Source organism: Pleuronectes platessa, chromosome 1 (assembly GCF_947347685.1).
Source record: "Pleuronectes platessa chromosome 1, fPlePla1.1, whole genome shotgun sequence".
Classification (NCBI taxonomy): Eukaryota; Metazoa; Chordata; class Actinopteri; order Pleuronectiformes; family Pleuronectidae; genus Pleuronectes; species Pleuronectes platessa.
In genome coordinates, this window is record NC_070626.1 from 10,597,330 (window position 1) to 10,615,697 (window position 18,368).

Here is an 18,368-nt window from a genome sequence, read left to right on the forward strand (position 1 = left end):
AACAGTAGGCGGCGCAACGGAAAACGAGCTTAGAGAAGCCTACCTCATGACGTATGTAGAAGAAGTCCACGATTGATTATTTACCTCCTTCCTCACACACAGTGAACGATAGCAAATAACAGACAAAGGCTGTTGATGGAGCTGGGGCTGCTAGACATGGAAGAGGACTTGCTTGTAACGTATTTTATGAGACGAGAACAACAACAGAAGAGGAGAAGGAGGGAATGAAACAGGAAGTTTTCGGTCCGGAAATGTGAGAGTCCGGAAAATGACGTTGTGCAGAAATTATGTCGTTAGCGGACCAATCACAGCCAAGGGCTATCCCTAGGCTCTCCGAAATGCTGACAGATAGTTAGAAAAATCCGAGGTGAACGAAGAGCTCTCCGAGGTGCTCAGAGAGGGCGCGAAGCCGTTGCCATGTGTCCGTCAAAACGGAGTAGCATATATCGGCCTTTAGTTCCCCTACCAACCCCCACAAGTTCCAAGTCTATCCAAAGAAGCACATTTGTCAGTACATTACTTTATATACAAGTCTGTTCTTTCATTAAACATATCTAGATACAGAAATTCTCACACACACACACACACACACACACACACACACACACACACACACACACACACACACACACACACACACACACACACACACACACACACACACACACACACACACACACACACACACACACACACACACACACACACACACACACTTGATACAATTAACTCACTGGTCTAGCTATAGTCTCACTGCCGTACCCCTGCTGCTCTCTCAAGCAACTCCTCCAACAGGCTTTAACAAAGACGGCATATTAGCTTGGTATTATGCAGGCAGCTAATTGTATCCCTTATTTAATCAAGTTCAGCACAAACAGCCAGTCCTGTTGCTGATAAGAGTTTTGATGGCAGACAGATTCATGAGAACCGCTACACTAACAGCATGTAGGATTTAGTTCCAATCTGGTTTGGATAGAAATGAGCACTAGGGGGTGACTGTGAGGGGGGACCAGAGAGCACATGATAAAGGATAAAATGGTCGGCCATCATCTGAAGAGGCTCCTTAATAACATATCAGGACGTCCCTCCCCCCCCCCCCCGGTAATTTTTACTTACAAGGTACTTGGTAAATACAAAAAGGAAGTAAGAGCAGCCCATGATGATGTGACAAGCAGTGGTACTAACCAGTATAAGGGGATGTCTCATGCTTATTTTGAATACTTCCAATTACAGTGCAAAGCCTGTAGGGGTAACAAAGTTACTCAACCTGAGAAGCAGGGTGTAATAAGTTACTATTTGACATGATTTCCTCTCCTCAGTGAACAAAATGAAGCAGCGTTTCTGCTGATCATCATCAACTATTTCAAATGCTAAAATCTGTTGTACTGCACCTCAGTAAAATCACTGAAATCAGGTGCAGTATTAATGTATTTAACAAAACAGACATTAACTTGATTAGCGAATCTCATTCAGTCAAAGCACTTACACTGCAGAAAGATTGTTCAAACAGCCGCTCCATGTCTATGTTACTGTGGCTTTCACATGGTGCTTATTTCACACTGACCCCTGCAAACACAGCTGGTACTGGGGTTTGAGCACAACCTGAGCCTGGCTCTATATCAATCAGGCCCCAATGACTGGGAAAAGCAGGCAGTGATTCTAACAAAGGAATCTGGCTTTCTGAAGGCATCTTCAAGTGTCAGCTCACAAGACGGTCGCTCAGTGAGATTTAAGATGATCTTTTAAGGGGTTGCACTGTGTGAGTCAAATTGAGCAAGGGCAAGAGATCATCCATCCACAGAGAAACACCCTTCACAATTACCAGCCAACTCCTGCAGTTTTTATTCTATGTCATTGTGGATCCCTTCCTATTCAGACACATCTCGACACTCTTCTTGGGATCAGATTCAAATATTAGGTTCTACTCAATTTTGATTAATGCTATTTGTTTACTTTTTAGTTTTATCACAAACCTGTTACCTGGTTCCCAGAGCTCATATACTACACTAAACTATAAATCATGATAAAACCTACTGAAATAAGACCCCTGCTGTAAGCCTGTAAATAGAGGTACTCAGCAGAGAACATTCCTCTGCCAAGGCCTAACTGTTCACTTATAGAACCACATTTAAAATCACTAGATCCAGATTTCATTTTGGATTTCGTCACCAAATTGCACACACTCATACATTAAAATCCCTTAAACATGCCTGATTGTTTTCAGAAAGATTCATGAATTATTATCTGAGAAATCAAGGAAAATGTTAAATAAAAACCAGTGTTAAAGAAAGTGACAAAATTCCTGGATCTGCATCCTGATCCAAATCAACAGCTAAATTGAGTGGGTTCTTTCCTGAACCATATGGCATCCTTCAATCCTTGTTTCATGGTAATCCACCTGTTATTGCATAATCCTGCTAACTCAAAGACAGACAAACAAACCCAAACGAAAACATAACCTCCTTGGAGGATGTATTAAACTGGTAATTATCCTTAAACTACATATGGGTCTCTTCACCTGAGATCTGCACTAATCAAAATCACCAGTAACTGTTCCTTTAAACGAGCCTCCGGTTACTTGGATTTAAGCGCAGCACAGGTGGCGTCCAGACAAGTGGTCGTTTTTGCAGGAGCTGTATGATTCATCTGCCGCAGTAGAATTAAATCTGTTTTACATACTGAACTGGACAAGGTTTTCCATGTTTTGTACACAGCTCAAACTAAACTGTACAGCCTCTTCTTTAAAGGCTTGTTTTTAACAGTAGTTGTTCTGAGTAATGGCATGATGCTCTCTGAATCAGAGATGGCACAGTAGGTCAGACACCAGGCTGTGAAGTGAGAATGAATTGTGCAAAACAAGCAAGCCGGATGATGCCGTTCATTAAATGGAACATCAGTGCAATCCGAAGAGTGAAGCTGAGAGGAGGTCCCTAAGGATGTGAAAGACAGAGAGGCAGAGAGTGAGGAAGGGATGAGGTGGAGGGGAATTCAGCGAGGGGCTTGCTGCCAGACCTTTACAACTCCTTCATTATTGAAGCAGTGCAAAGAGAGAGCAGGCCACTGCCTGTGCAAAGAGGAACACACACACAAAGGCAGCTATGAACATCTGCGCACAAGCAAGACAGAGCGGGTGTGTAGTCGACCTGCAGCCTTCAGGAACTGATGAAGTGAGGATTTTATTTCCCCCTCTACCTCCAGCTCAGTTCAAGGCAGGTGTCGGTGGAGTCAATCTCCAGCTCAACACAGAGAAGATAACTAACAGGATCACCTGTACCCCAATTATATGAAGAAAATATTAGAAATATCATGGTTCCTGTAAAAATTTTACTTGAAAAAAGTATAGGAACAAATTCCACTAAGGTTGAGATGTGTAACAAAAAAGCCCAAATTGATCTTTGATCACCACACCCTGTATCATAAGGTCTTAACAAACCAGGACCATATTTTTTTAACTGAAACTCTAACCTCATGTTGTGTCAACAATGTTTGCACACCAATTCCGGAACTTGTCCATCATTAAGGTTTAAAAATTAAGGGTAGATTTGACATCTTCGCTATCCACCTACAAAAGGTGTTCCAGAGTTGTTTGAGCTCTTCAAGATCATTTGGACCACAGAAATGAAGTGACGCCTGCGAGCGAGTTCAGGCTGCCAACTTGAGCTGCGCTGCTCCAATCATGTGACATACATCATGTAACATACCTCACTCTCCACAATCATCTATAGTACACACCCACACTCTATTTAAGCAGAGGACATTTCCCATCACTCCCTTTGCTTGACCCAATGCTGAGTCAGTATTGCTGTCAGTTGCTTCAGCCTCTCCACCACCCCAGCATCCTATAGGCTCCGATGGGGGTTACAAGTATTTGCTCATCACTCCCATCACATATATGTAATCATATCGGGGGAGTGATTAAGTCGGAGCCTAGATGCCAAACACTAACCTCTTGCAATAAACATTTAAACGCGAGTGGTCTGACTCTTCTTTTTAATTCACTAAAATCCTGAAATACACTTTGAACCGATCGGATGAAATTCTTGTTGTTCCTCACAGCTTCTCAAAATAACATCCTCACGGCTCAACGCCATTGTATGTTCTATTAAGAATTTTCGGAACAAATAATAAAACGCATTGGACTCTGTGTGCAAGGTTTCTGTGTATGATGAATATTATTGGATGACGGATTAAAAAGAAAACATATGATTAATATATTTTTTTGATACAAGCATATATGGCCACTGTAGTCTAAAATATTTGAGAACAAGTCAGATGAAGGCTGGACTTTTTCAGTAATCTCAGTCACTGCAATTTATCCAATGATGGCTGCAAATACTCATATGTTAGTAGGGAGCCAATCATGGTGACAATCGGAGAGACTGCTGAGCTGTGAAACAAAGAAGACACAGCAATGATGACAAAGGAGCATCCTAATTAAAAATGAAGGAAAGTTAATGTACGTAGAAACATGACCAGAAAAAACAAACTTCAGTGGATGAAAATAAAGGGATGAAGACGATGATATTTTGACTTTATTCTGGTAATATTAGGACTTTATGTTCTAAATTTTAGAACTATATTTTCACAATATTGTCCAACTTTATTTTAGAAATCTCCTATTTTGTTCCCCTTCATGTGGCGTAATTACACCATCTGAACCAAAACACATTGTAGAAGGCACAGTTGTTGCTTTTCAAAAAAAATAATTAAAAGATGAAATCTTATCTCATCTTTGCATGAAAAAAAAAATAGTAGCAACTTCCAAAGCTAAAATCAAATTCTGTGAAAAACACTGAACAAATTATTTTGCATTATTCATAACATCATCCATGTTTGTTTAAAGTGACCTCTTTGTGAGCCTATATGACGATGACAGCGAGTCTCAAAACACTCAAGTAACGAGGGATTGAGGTGCCAGTTTTGACAGAGACCTTACTTCTTATAAGTAAACATTAAACCGAGTGAGTCAATTGTACCGTCAACAGAAATTGAATGTTGTAAAATACACACATGACACCTCAATAAACACAGTATTGCCTTGCAACACTGGAGTCCATGGCAACAAGCTAATGACTTCCTAATGACACAAACCTGTTTGCTGAACTTGCAATCACTAACCAGTCAGCCAACCGTCGTCCGTGTGCAGAGCGTGACCGACACTACGTTTTGTCAAAGTCAAACTGTGGCACAGACAACCATGTATCGACTGTAGTCCTAATAACTACAACTAACCTTAATCTAGCCTGTTTTTTTCAAGCTTTATTTGATCTTAAGATGTTTCATTGCAACATTTTCACTCTCTTCCTCCTGCCACAAGACAACAGCCCATGTGTCAGTTGTCAACACAAGGGCAAAGAGGTCATTACCCCTTCACACCTTTTCAAATTTCCTCTTTTTCACTGAGGTCAATACAAATTGTTTGGAGTCCTCCTCAAAATCATGTCTTTCCATGCCTAGAGACACTGCAGCAGTCTGACCTCCCAGCTCTCCATTCTCCACCAGTCAAAGGCTAACATGAGTTCAAGGAAGCTGCCTCACTTCTTAACCAAGAAGCTTCACATTCCTGTCACAACACACACACGCTACGAAAACTCTTCACATTTGGCCACTGAGAAAAACCCACACACCCGTCACCCCTAAAAAAAATATTCAAAGTAATTTAATCCCTACGGCATTAGGCAGAAGAGAGAAGGAAGCAGAAAAAAGCCGCATAAAAGAACACACTTTAAATTCAGACCTACTGTGCAGTTTGGGCTGGCAGCGTTCCCACATGCTCCTGACACAGTCAATCCGAGTACAACTCCCTCCTCCCTCTCCTAGGTCCTCCCCTGCCTCCTTTTACTGAAACCTCCCATTCAGCCCACAGCAAAGACCGCCTGACTTCCTGTTTACCTCTGACCCTTAGTTATCCGCCGCCCCCGCCCTTATCTGGCAGGCCTCCAAAACAGACAAGCCGGTGAGGCCGGATGTATGCACATTGAACACTTGACAGAGAGTGAGCACGAAGGGGTGGGTATGGAGAGAGAAGGGGGAGGGCGGTTTAGGGGTGGGAGGGTAATCAGAAAAAGTGTACGAGTGACACAGCCTATCACCATGTGACTACAGAAGCAGCAGGTTTCACAGAGGTTTGTGCGCGAGTGTGTGCTACATGTGCATTGCATGTGGGTGGTAGGGTGAGTGCTGGGGTGATGCATGGTGTCATGTTTCAGGGCTGATTATGGCATTGCCTGCCCAGTCTGGTCAGCTGGTTGGCTTGGAGTTATATAAACCTCAACAGAGGTCAGGAAGCAACAAAGCCACCATATCTTTTAGACACACGCACACACACACACACGCATGCTCTGGAGCCATGGCAGGGCAGAGAGGGTTGATACCTAGATACCCACACAGATAACAACTCAGCCTCACAAGTAGCCAGGGAGGAAGCACCTGGTCAATGTCACTGCCTGAGGGCCTGAAGTGGCTGGAGCAGCCCAGGCCATCAGGATCCATCAGTCTCCATTTCAATCTCTGTTTCCAACCTGTTCAGGATTTGCACCCTCATACTTGAAGCCTTTGGTTTGACAGCAGAGTGTAGCAATAAGACAAAAAACTGCAGCGCCCAGCATTAAGTTTAAAAGTGAAAATAAGGATCTACCAGTATAGATCAAAATACACTTAGGCTGATATTATGTCACATAGGAAAGAAAGAATGGCCACCTGCAACTTCATCACAATTTAATGAGAATATTTAATTTATTTATGAGAATTAAGTAGTAATTTAACAATGAAAAACAGAGGTGAACCTGTTCCACTCTTCTAGATCCAAAATCTTGATTTCCAATCTCATTGTTTCATCAAAAAACTACAAAACTCCAATGAGTATCACACAGATCTACCAACAAACAAAAGCCTCACAGTTGACCACTATCAAACATTTACTTCGACAAAACAGGCAATTTCCAACAAGTCCATGTGTTTCTTTCTCCAGAATAGACTTTCAAAGTCCTGATACCTTTATAACGTTATTTGTGAAAACTATACTAAATAAGTAAGTAAGTAAGTAAGTATAACTTAACAAGATGCTCCACAATCCTTATTTTACCACAGATGAGAGGCTCATCTTCTGATAAACCACCTCTAATATAACATAGGCTAAAATTACAATAACATTTCATTTATTTGCATCTTTATTCTTGTAATATTGCAAGAAAGAGATTAATTTAAACATGGTTTATTATTTCTTAATTTCTCCCAGTAACTAGGTAGGGTGTATGCTCTGAAAGGTGATGAACCATGTCAGTGTTGAATGGATGATGGTTTCTTAGGTACTAAAAGGGTGGGACTGAAATCTGTGTGGCAAACATCCTCTTTCGGTTTGAGTGCAGAGAGAAGGGGTATATTGAATGAGCTGTTGTAGCTCCATAAATCTCCACAACCAGTTTCTTTTTTGCCTTTGGGACATAGTTTAATTTGCAGCCATATATAGGTCTATGAAAACCCAATATAGACATGCTAAGCACTTTTTAATACCAAAATTGTCCAGTGTCTCCCGAAACGTAATGTTACTGCATGGACAATATCTATGTAATACCATACAATGATATAGTACATTTTTGGGGGATCCAATTTAGAAATCACATACAAACTATACAAATAAAATCACAACAAGGAAAAAAGTTTAACTTAAACATGCTCAGACATCTCATTCTTCACTTCCTGACTAGTCACAGTATAAAGAGTGGCTGCTGACTCACCTCAGTACACGTAAGAAATACACAGTGGCATGCAGCTCAGAAGGGTCTCACTAAAATGTACTACTGCCTCAGATAAAGCCACTTACATCTCATACATATTGTTTAAATGATTCACCGGACAGCCCAGAGTTTTACCCACATTTGTTGATTTAAATTTAGATCCATTGCAACGGAGCCCAGCGCCTTATTTTTACTCAATTTAAGCTCTGAACACAGTAACCTGGGACATCTATTCTATCTTGAACACTGGGTGCTCATCACAGCAGCAGCTGACCATTACAACCATTGGCAATCCTAATTAGCCACATTCTCTGCGGGGGTGTGAAGAGTGGGCAACTATCTCCTGATGCCTTGCCTGTTCAGCAAACACACCATCAGCAGGCTCTTCACACATCAGTGCACATGAATAGCACAGTCAGCCTGTAAGCATCAACACGGGGCTGGATGTTGACACAGACAGGGAGAGGCTCGTTCGTATGGCTGTGGTTCACAGCCCAATTCAATCAAGGACCTTTACAGAAGGGGCAAATAGGCTGTGTGGATGAACTCTGGTTTAGGCAGGCAGCCAGTTTTGTTGTCGCCTACAGCCGGTTAGGTGATAGTTGGAGCAGTGCTCAACACACAGGTTGTGTTTTGGCTCTTAGACATTTAGGTTTGTGTTCAGAAGTAGAGGGACATAATGGGTCTGTTGCCACTCAGAGAGCACAGTTTAGAGAGATCTAAATATGTGACTCACACGGTTAATATGAGTGTCTCTCCTGTTTGCCACTCTTGGGTAGCTACTGATACAAAAAAGGTGATATTGATAAAATAATGTCAAACAACACTTCAAATTTGTTATGAGTATGTTGTGAAGTAATTATTTTCTGTAGTGGGCCATAAAAAACCCAAGTGTTCTTCTGATATAAATGTGTGAATAAGTGTGCATTTGTCTATTTTAAATTAGAGATAATTTATCAGTTTCCACTGCATTCAAGACAACATGTTCAATTGTAGTTAAAGGTGTTAATCTTGCAATAACATAGCTTGAATTGTATCAAAAGGAACCCATGGATGTGCTAAAATTCACGTCCTTTTTATGTTAAATGTGCACACCATGATGAAACGTCTGCCGCTTTCGCTCCTGGCCATGCGTCACCAGCGGGCCAGGAGGCAGTGTGGATGCTGCTAAGTTACCAGCCAACTGAGGTCCAGGAACTGCCTGAAGCCTGTTACAGCCAGCTAATGCATTCACTCAACCTCCCCCTTCTTTTCTCCCTCTCACTGCTCTTCCTCGCTGTCTCTTTCCCTCCCTTTCTTGCCTAAGCGCTCCTCTTTTCCATGAACTACTGCTCTCTCCATCCCCCAGACCCCCTCCCCCCTCCCTCAAGTGCTAACCACTCTCCTTCACCATGCTATTTTCCTGCTCTCTCACACGTGCACGTATACACACAGAGACCATGGCAGCTACCACAACAGCGTGCAACCTCCCCCACACTCCAGCGAGGCAGTGTGCAAGTGCCTCTGGCTTGCCCTGACCCACATCTTGATATAGCCCTAAGTATGCTTACAGCTAAGTCCTGAAGACACTCCTGCCACTCTTAGCCTAATCAGGCCTGACCTGCTGTCGGCGGGCTGAGCAGGACAGGCTGGACAGACCATTATCATTTTCAGAGGGCTTTCAGATGGCCCATGGTACTGCCTCTCCACCTCCCCCCACTCCACCACTGATTGCAGGTTTCCTACTACACAGGCACATGTTCTATCTAGGATAGTTGGTTAAACATTACATGAGTGACTGGATTCTCAGGTACAGTATACTGGGAAAAACATGTACAATTTATTTATGTCAGCAAGGAAATGTTCTCCTTAGTAAAGCACATATGAAGCCCTTATAACATCAAACTTCTTCAATAAATGTCAAATCATTAACCTTCTCTCCCCTCACTTATAATCTGACCTGAGAACTAGAAAAGGTTAAGGACAGCGTGCATTGACTGTGTTTATATAAATTAGAGCAGATAGAATGGTACTTTAGGGGGTTCTCTGCTAAAATATCCAGCCATGTAGTTTTGAAGGATAAAAAAAAATTTATAGACTTTGTATTACCTTCTCTTCCTTGTACTCAACAGGTGGTGGTTTCCTGTGCTCATGTCGCCTCTCCAAACTGGAACTGAAACTGGAACTGGCCCAGGAACAGTTTGATTCATCCTGCTGGCTGAGAGCAACCTCCAGCTGGGGCAGTAGGTCAGGCAAGAGGTGAGGAGGCTCCAGTCCCTCCATGTCTCCATCCTGAGCCTCTGATGTGAGGAGACGATCTCCCAAAGCCTGGTATCCATTAGTGTTGATGGCCCCGCAGCTCTGAGGCTGCTCAGAAGGCAGCTGGCTGGCCATGGTTGGGTAGCAGCTCATGGACTCACCAAACATCTCAGATGACCCACTGCTTCCTTGGGGTTCGCCAGGACAATGTAGGGCCCGGAAAGGACATTCATCTTCTTGACTACCTGAGGTCTTAGTGTGCTGCTGATTCAAAACTCCTGTGGATGGAAACTGACATACTGTCCCTGAGAGCTCAGACACTGTGGAAGTGAGAGATACATTGGTGGTGAGTGTGGGACCTGACACTGAGGCTGTGGACAAAGACTGCTGATTGAGAGTGGGTACTTCAGGCTCTCCAGGGTAAGCAGGGTACTGAGCCAGTTGGTAAGCAGGGGCAGAACTGACTGAGCATGTGGGCAGGGAGAGAACCATAGAAGATGAATGCATGGGAAAGGGCCGGTTTGGGTCTTCTAGTCCTGATCCAGAGAAGGCTTGGCCTCCTGAGGTCAAACGGTAGGAACCATGTTGCTGCTGATGTTGCTGTAAGCAAGTCCCACTCAGAGAAGCATTCTGACCATCCAAATAAGACTTGTTTGGCAGAGGCCTTGATTGGAATCTCTGTCCTCCTACAGATAGTTGGTGCTGAGCCCGCTGCTGACTATGGTGAACTTGCTGAATTCCCTGGTGAAAGGAGAAATTGTGATGCTGCTGTTGCTGCATGGGCATGGTCTGTGTGTTAATTTGTTGGGGCTGGCACTGGTTTAACAGCTGTTGCTGATGACTTTGCTGTTGTTGCAGCTGCTGCCTCATTCTGTGCTGCTGCTCCTGTTGTGGATCATGGCAGGGTTGGTGTTGTTGCTCTCGTATATGTTGTCTGACATTAAGTTGCTGGTTGTGCAGTAGCTGCTGCTGATGACAACGCTGTTGTTGCGGAAGTTGCTGTTGTTGAGATACAGGGTGGAACATATTCCCATTCTGGTCTTGGTTGCCCCACATTGGACTGCTACTGTTACAAAAGAGACCATTTGACTGAGGCACTTGGCTCATGGCGGCATTGTGGTACTGGCCATGTTGCTCTGGCATTATGCTGCCACCTCCAGCACCTGTGGCTCTATGACCAGAAAATGTTTGCCCTGTAGTATTCTGTCCCTTAATATCAATATAGTGATCCATCGGTTGAACATAAGCAGGCATCACTTGTTGGGTAGAAATTGGGGGCATTATGTCTGGCGGCTTTCCTGGGCCCAGAGGCTCCACTTGGTGGAGGGGCTCAAAATCAGCGCTGAGGTTCAGCTCATCCACAAGCGAGGGGGCTGAGGGAAACTCATCCTCGTCCAGCCCTTCCAGACCTCCAACAAAGAGGCCGGGATCATCAAAGAATTCCATGATAGGGTGACTGGAACCTTTGGAGCTCCACTGGATCCAAGCTGGTCCCAATGAGCCTCACTTTCTACAGCATGTTCATTATATTGTGTCCCTGTCCAAAAACAAAAATATCAAAATAAAAAAATTAACATCAGAAGATGAACACCACATAATGTGTAGTCTAGAAAAGGACCACATTAGGTTGTAAACAAAATAATCGAGTAAACACAAGTTACAGTCTGTGATGACAATTTCTCAAATACCTTTTATTCTATTTTAATCATCCTTTTAATCAGTGATACATACTCAGTAGGTCAGTAGAATGGCATGAATTCCCATCAGGAGTTAACAAAGCTCACAAAAGGCAGGTAATGACTAGGTCAGAAGGAAATTTGGTGCTGTCAATTAGCTGTCAGTACTGCCTTTCATGTGTGTAGCAAAGCAGCTGGTGCAAAGCAACCGCCAGCCACCCGCAGGTGCCTCTTCCTGTACCCCTCCCCTTTAACACACACATTCACACAAATGTACCTCATCCCCTCCACCCCTACAACCAATGTAGTGGCCTACACTGCTTCTGCAGAATTTGTGAGAAGTGCAGACAGCTGATACAATTTCAAAATCTAGGGACAGAGACAGATGAGGCCCTTTAAGTGTGTGCGCCAGTGTGTTTGTGTACGTGTCTATGTGTGTGTGGGTGTGTGTGTTCTGCAACCACTGACCGGCGGTGGGTAACAGAAGCTTACCCAGGTCAGTCATTATATGCTGACTTGCTATGCACACAGACACACAAGCAAAAATAAGCAGAGAATTTGTTTTCAGTTTCTTAGTCTAACTATAGACTATCGATGGAGGATTTTAATTGTTTTTATTATACATTTCAATTTACATTTCAATTTACCTATCAGTATTAGGGCTGATGTGTGGTTTAACATACCGTTAAGTGCCTTCACGTACCCTTCTCCAAAATACAATACATGTTGCTCATAGTGAATCACTCTAAAACTGCCGCCTACATTACCTTGTGTCACTTCGAATTATAGGCCAAATAAACTTGAAACTATGACCAAGGTTGTCAAAAACCTGATACTCATACTATGCGATACAAAAAATTTGTATCAGATTGGATACTCATTTGCAACAGCATCAATACCAACAGTGCAGTCTTTGCCTCCTCCAGACAACACAAAACTTGCAGACAGACAGGCACAGAGCCCATCCCACACTAGCAGTTGAATACATGAACACACAACAATTGCTGGTGTCGCAAACATAAAACTAATTTAACGTGGCAAGTGCTGCTTCTGAAGGGTCTTCACAACCAGTTTTAGTTGAAAAATTAAAAAAGCTATAGTGCCATTTGGATGCATTTTGTATACGAGGCAAACAAACAGGGACAGACTAAGGATGTTGATAAGCAAACAATGTGTCAAAAAGTGGTGCCAACGAAGTTGGGTAGGAAAATAACCTTGATGAATTTTGAGAGGTCTGTAAACCTCCCGTTTCAACAACATTGAAGTGTTTAACAGTTATCATTAATGTTAACCTGGCCAGCGGCACACTATAACGTTATCCATTTAACTATTAGCAATTAGATGATAGCCACATTAGCCGTCAGTTAAGTTATCATTAAGCTATCGGATAGCGGCCATGGTTAATAATAAAACAACTAACGTTAATGTGGGAGCTGGGCAGCAATGTTATCAGTCCAGCCCATCTGTAACGTTAATAGACAATGTATATATTTAACAGAATAACATAATTGTTTTTGACTGAAAACTGTTATGTTTCTCTTAAAGTACAAAATTGAACGTGAGAAAGGTCGTCCAGCTTCTGGACATGAACAGTGATGTTGGTGTTATTGTCTGTATTGTTATAATCTTCTGCTGACCATGAACATCTTCAATCAAGTTTCCTTGAACCCTCCCATAACACAAAAATATATAACCACCAAACAACACCACCAAAAAAGTTCAAAGATGACTGTGCTTAAACATAACAGTTTCGACAACAGCTTGTATCCTCCAACAGTTTTTTCCATAGTTTCCTGCTGAATATCTCATCTTTAGCAACAGTCTATGTAATCCCCCTCCAGGAGCCATCTGAGAATCTCTAAGCTCCTTCAATGATGACATTCATGATTTGTATGGACTAGCCAACTTACAAAAGTAAAGAGGTGCGTGACCAGCCAAAACAACATTGGCACTTAAAGGTTTTAGTCTTTTTGAAGGCTGAAAAATCATTGATCATTTTAACAGTTGCAACACAAACCCACAATTAATGCTGCTCCATCACGCCTTATTCTAAGAGACTTTGTTAACTTCAATACTGCTGGACATTATTAATAGTCATTTTTTCGATTCTAACAAAGTTTTACTCATAAAATTTGAAAGAGTGTTATCAACGGTTGGGAACTTTACCATGCTTCAATTTGAAACCTGTAAAACCTATTATCTTGGTGAGGTGGTGGGGGGCTGAAATTGATCCCAGCTCACATGTACTGAGGAGCGGTGGAACACCCCCTGGACAGGGTGCCAATCAATCACATGTCTGACACAACAGACAACCATTCACGCTCTCTACTACAGACAGGTCCAGTTGTCAGTTAACCTAACATATATTTGGACTGTCAGAGGAAACCAAAGCACCTGCACCACAAAGTTAAAAGGGAGAACATTGCAAATCCACAGTGAGAAGCCTGAACCTAACGGTAAGCGAGCTGTCCTACTTTCTAGAGCCTGACCGATTTATCGTTTGGCAAATACACATCGGCCAACACAATCCTTTTACAGATATATCCATATCTGCGATTAAGTTAGCCGATATGATAACTTTTATGATGTTTATATTCTTTATTCTATAGTTCAAGGTTTTTTTTTTTTTTTTAGTTACTAAAGTAAGTTTATAGTTCAACTGTAAAATATCAAGCCAAAACAACACTTCTTAGTCCTATTGGTTTGATAATGAGAATTAAGCAATTATTGCAATTTTCTTTTAATCAGCCAATATAGAGGTATCAGAATATTTGACTCCACAATATCAGTATCGCCCCTAGGAAATTCATATTGGTCGGGCTCTTTTACTTTCACACCAGTTGTACTGCAGCTAATTCACAGCTTGAGAGTAGTGTCATGAGGGCTATATTTTTTGTCTCATACATTTCAGTTTGTTGTTATATCACAAATACGTTATTGAGCACATGTGTTTGGAACATAGGCTAAGCTGCTGAGAATGAACTTTTTCCTTATATTAGTATTTTCTCTGCTTTCAGTATGTGTGCGTTCAGCTTCATGTCCACTCCAGTGCTTTGTTAATTGTCCTGTTTATAAAGGAAACATGTGACTGTCCCACTCATCTGTTAAGGCAACATAATGATGATTTATCTAACCTACTATCAACAAGTGCAATGGGAGGCTTGTGAAATCAAGTGTCTCAAATAAAGTGTGCGTAATGGCCACATCTGAACAATATAGGAACAAAAGAAAATTACAACTTTCCAAGTCAAACTCAAGAGATAATTACACCATCTCAAATTGTGTTAATGTGGTTGTGTAATACACTGTTCTCCCTGTGTTCTCAGGATAATTATACTGACGTGCACTTATTATTTCGGCTAATCATTTGGGGGATTTGTGCCAAACATTGACCACATATTTGATACTTGGATCATTTTCATCTTACGAACACAATGTATTCTACTCATTCATTTCCTTTGTCTTATTTGAAACTAGGATGGCCCTCAGCTGAGCGTATACGTCCGCCAAGGTCCAACTTCAACTGCCTTATGAAACCATATTTAAATACACTACATCTGGATTTGGATCACAACCAAATTTCACACACCCAAAATGTGTCCCCAAAACATGTCAGTTTTTTTCAATCAAGATCCATGAATTATACTCTGGAAAATCAATGACAAAAAGACTGAATGAGTCCTTTCCAGACCCGAACCACATCCTTCCACCAAGTTTCATAGAAATTCTGTAGGTTGTGGGTTACAAACAAACACTAATGAAAACATGACCTCCTTGGCAGATGTAATGGTTTCCAACAACTGTTTTGCAGCTTGTGTCTTGTTGGTCACATTCAAAATTAAGTTTGAAGCTCGGATGTTGAATGCTGAAAGTCCACAACTGTGTTTGATCAATAATACCACCATATCTGCCATGTGCCCTGATTCACTGCAGCCTATTACAGAGCCTCCTAGCTAAAGCTGAGCCCCTGCTAACCTATAACCACCCCCAGGTCGTCCAAAGGAACACACCATGTCCTGGCAGCCTCTGTCGACTCCCAGCTGTTTCCTTCATTATTGTTGATCCGGTGAAGCATCATCCGAACCCGTGCAGCTCAGGGACTATAACATCAACAAGAGCTGTGTACACAACGGTCCCGAGGTACCCATTGAAACCTGGACCTGGTGTCATATAGGGCCTCACAAGAGGCAGCACGTCAGTCAACATCATCCAACCAACCAGGGTGAAGAAGAGGGGTTCATACGTGGTGAGGAAGATGCAAAGGGTTGAAAAGTGAAGATGCTTTGAAACAAAGCGTTGTTAGTGCCCTTAACTCAGCGAGATGTCCGTCGCGTTTCCAGATTCATTTCTCCCAGTGCTCCCTACTGAAGTCAGCATCCCTCCGTGGCTTCAACCCCGGCTCGCACGGTGCCCGACGACCCAGCGATGTGTTGAGCCACTAGGAGCACAAACTGCTCGACAAGTGGAAGCAGGATTAAGTGCACGCGGGACATTGGGTGTTAAATTAAAGAAAGATACGAGCCCTCGAGATGAGTCACACGTGCTCCTGTAAATCAGACACCCACCACTTCAGAAGCCACGGGATCCAGAGAGGTGTCGTGACGCTTCCTCAGCGAAGAGGAGGAGGCCGGAGATGGATGGAGAGGTCGACCATGATGGTGTCCGTTGTGATTAAGGACTACTTTGTCTGCCGACTTTTTGTTTTCAGTCCTCGCTGAAGCTGCTTAAGTATTAGCGAACAGTTCCATGCGTCCACATTAAAGTTCCTACCGTGCCGTGCCGGGCCGTGCCGAGCGGACTGGCTGGTCGCTGTCAGTTCAGGACCACCATGACCGAGGAGGACTACTTTCCGAGCCGAGCGCGTCTTCTCTTTCACCGGCGAAACTGCGAGAAAGTGAGGAAGCACCCTCCGCCGCCAGCGCTACATTTCAACGCGGACAAGTTAGTGAGGGTGCGTGGTTTCTACCAGATAACACACTCTCTCTCCCTCCCTCCCTCCCTCACACACACACACACTCACTCACACGCACACGGAGCAGGACGGTGTCATCACACAGCTGAGCCCCACTCCGGACAGTCAGAAATGTGACAGCGCTCCGCCTGAATGAAACTCTCCGCTCTTCAGTTCTCTATCAGCCGAAGTGTAATTCCTCACCTGAATCGAAGCGGAAAGCGAAGCTCCGGGCGCAGACGCGGTGTTACCGGTGAAGTTGTGCGTGTGTTGTGACTTGTTCTCCCGCTGGTGACCGCTGCGCAGCGGCTGCTGCTGACGTGACCGCGATAACAGCGCATTTGCATATTAGTGAGCTCCTCTGTGATTGGACCGGAGGCTGTTGCAAACAATGGCGCTTGTGGGTGTGAGACAGACTCCCGGGGAGCCCGGCGGTGGAGCTGCTGCTGCTGCCGGTGCGGTGTCGCCCCGGGTCAACGCCGGAGAGCGGCGGCTCGAGTCGGGTGCTAGTTTGTAAAGCGCCCGTGTTGACAGGCGAGCATAAGATGGCCGCGTCCGGGCTACAGCCAATCAGGAGAGGTTTTACTTTCGCACATGGAGTGGACTCGCTGCTCAGAGCAAACTGGACGAGCGCCGCTCTCCTCCGCGGGTACACGGCGACCTCTGGTGGCTGACAGCGACATGGCGCTCATTCCATGTGCAATTCAATGGCTTGTAGAATCCTGTTTCACTGTATATATTCAGTTTCACTGTATACATTCTGTTTACACTGTATATGTTCTCTTTACACTGTATGTATTATGTTTACATTTTATATAGTATTCTATTTATATCTTTACATTAAATAGTGTTTATATTGCATGTGTACTGATGTCAATTTGTATATTGTGTATATATTTTGTATACATTTTGATGTGTATATTCTGTATATTTCCTTTTTTATTGAACTTTATTTTCTTATTTGGTATTACATTGCCTGTTTTATTCTGCCTCTATTCTAATTTACTGGCTACGTCATTTTGACTATCTGCTGATGTAACAAGTGCATTTCCCTGGCGTGGGATCATTAAAATGCCTCTTCTCTCAGCTTATATCACACTTTAATTATATATTGCCTTTTGTACAAAGTTTTAATACAAGGTGCTTAACAATAGTCTAAATACAACAATAGAAAAAACAATACAGTAATCAAATGAACATCCAAATCAAATAAAGCAGGTAGGTTAAAATAGAATTGATGAGGAGAATGCTAAGCTAAAAAGGTAGGTTTGAAGATTGTTTTTATTGGTTGTGGTGTCCTCAACCAATAAACACAATCTTAACAAAGTTATTGACCGCAGAAACCATTGGCTCTTCAGTGTCTGTTCCTAGATTCATCCTTCCCTTACAATTGAAACTGCTTTAATAGAAAATAAACCAGTGCTTGAGATGTTGTATCCTTTTTACATCTGTGTAAGATACTATGGATCCAGGTGAACATAGACACTTCAAACAGATTTTTCAATAATTATATTTTATTATAACCTACATCTACTTATTAGATTACGAAACAGTAATCAATGCGTATTTAATTAAATTGCCCAGACTCTTTAAGTGTGCAACAGCTGACTTGGGACTTTTGGTGACAGAGTAATCATGAAACAGGTTTTCAAAGACAAGTTTTAAACACTTACATTATATTTCTTTAATGTCTTTCTATAATCTGTGTTTTACTTCAGGCTTTGCTAGTGTTTTAAATGACTAAAACCCCTTTATGGCAAAGACAAA

General features: G+C 42.7%; 1 protein-coding gene across 7 annotated transcripts in view; it reads right to left on the reverse strand.

Moving 5' to 3' along the window:
- The window catches only part of chd9 (chromodomain helicase DNA binding protein 9), a 76,831-nt gene extending 59,889 nt beyond the window's left edge, over positions 1 to 16,942 (reverse strand). For 3 of the 7 annotated variants that reach the window (XM_053426578.1, XM_053426570.1, XM_053426554.1), the window contains exons 1-2: positions 16,216 to 16,567; positions 9,825 to 11,511 (exon numbers count right to left, since the gene is read on the reverse strand). In XM_053426578.1, the coding sequence (XP_053282553.1) occupies positions 9,825 to 11,420 (1,596 nt within the window). In that variant the 5' untranslated portion in view covers positions 11,421 to 11,511; positions 16,216 to 16,567. The other 4 variants (XM_053426562.1, XM_053426613.1, XM_053426597.1 and 1 more) reach the window with 4 other exon arrangements.
- Positions 16,943 to 18,368: the final 1,426 nt, after the last annotated feature.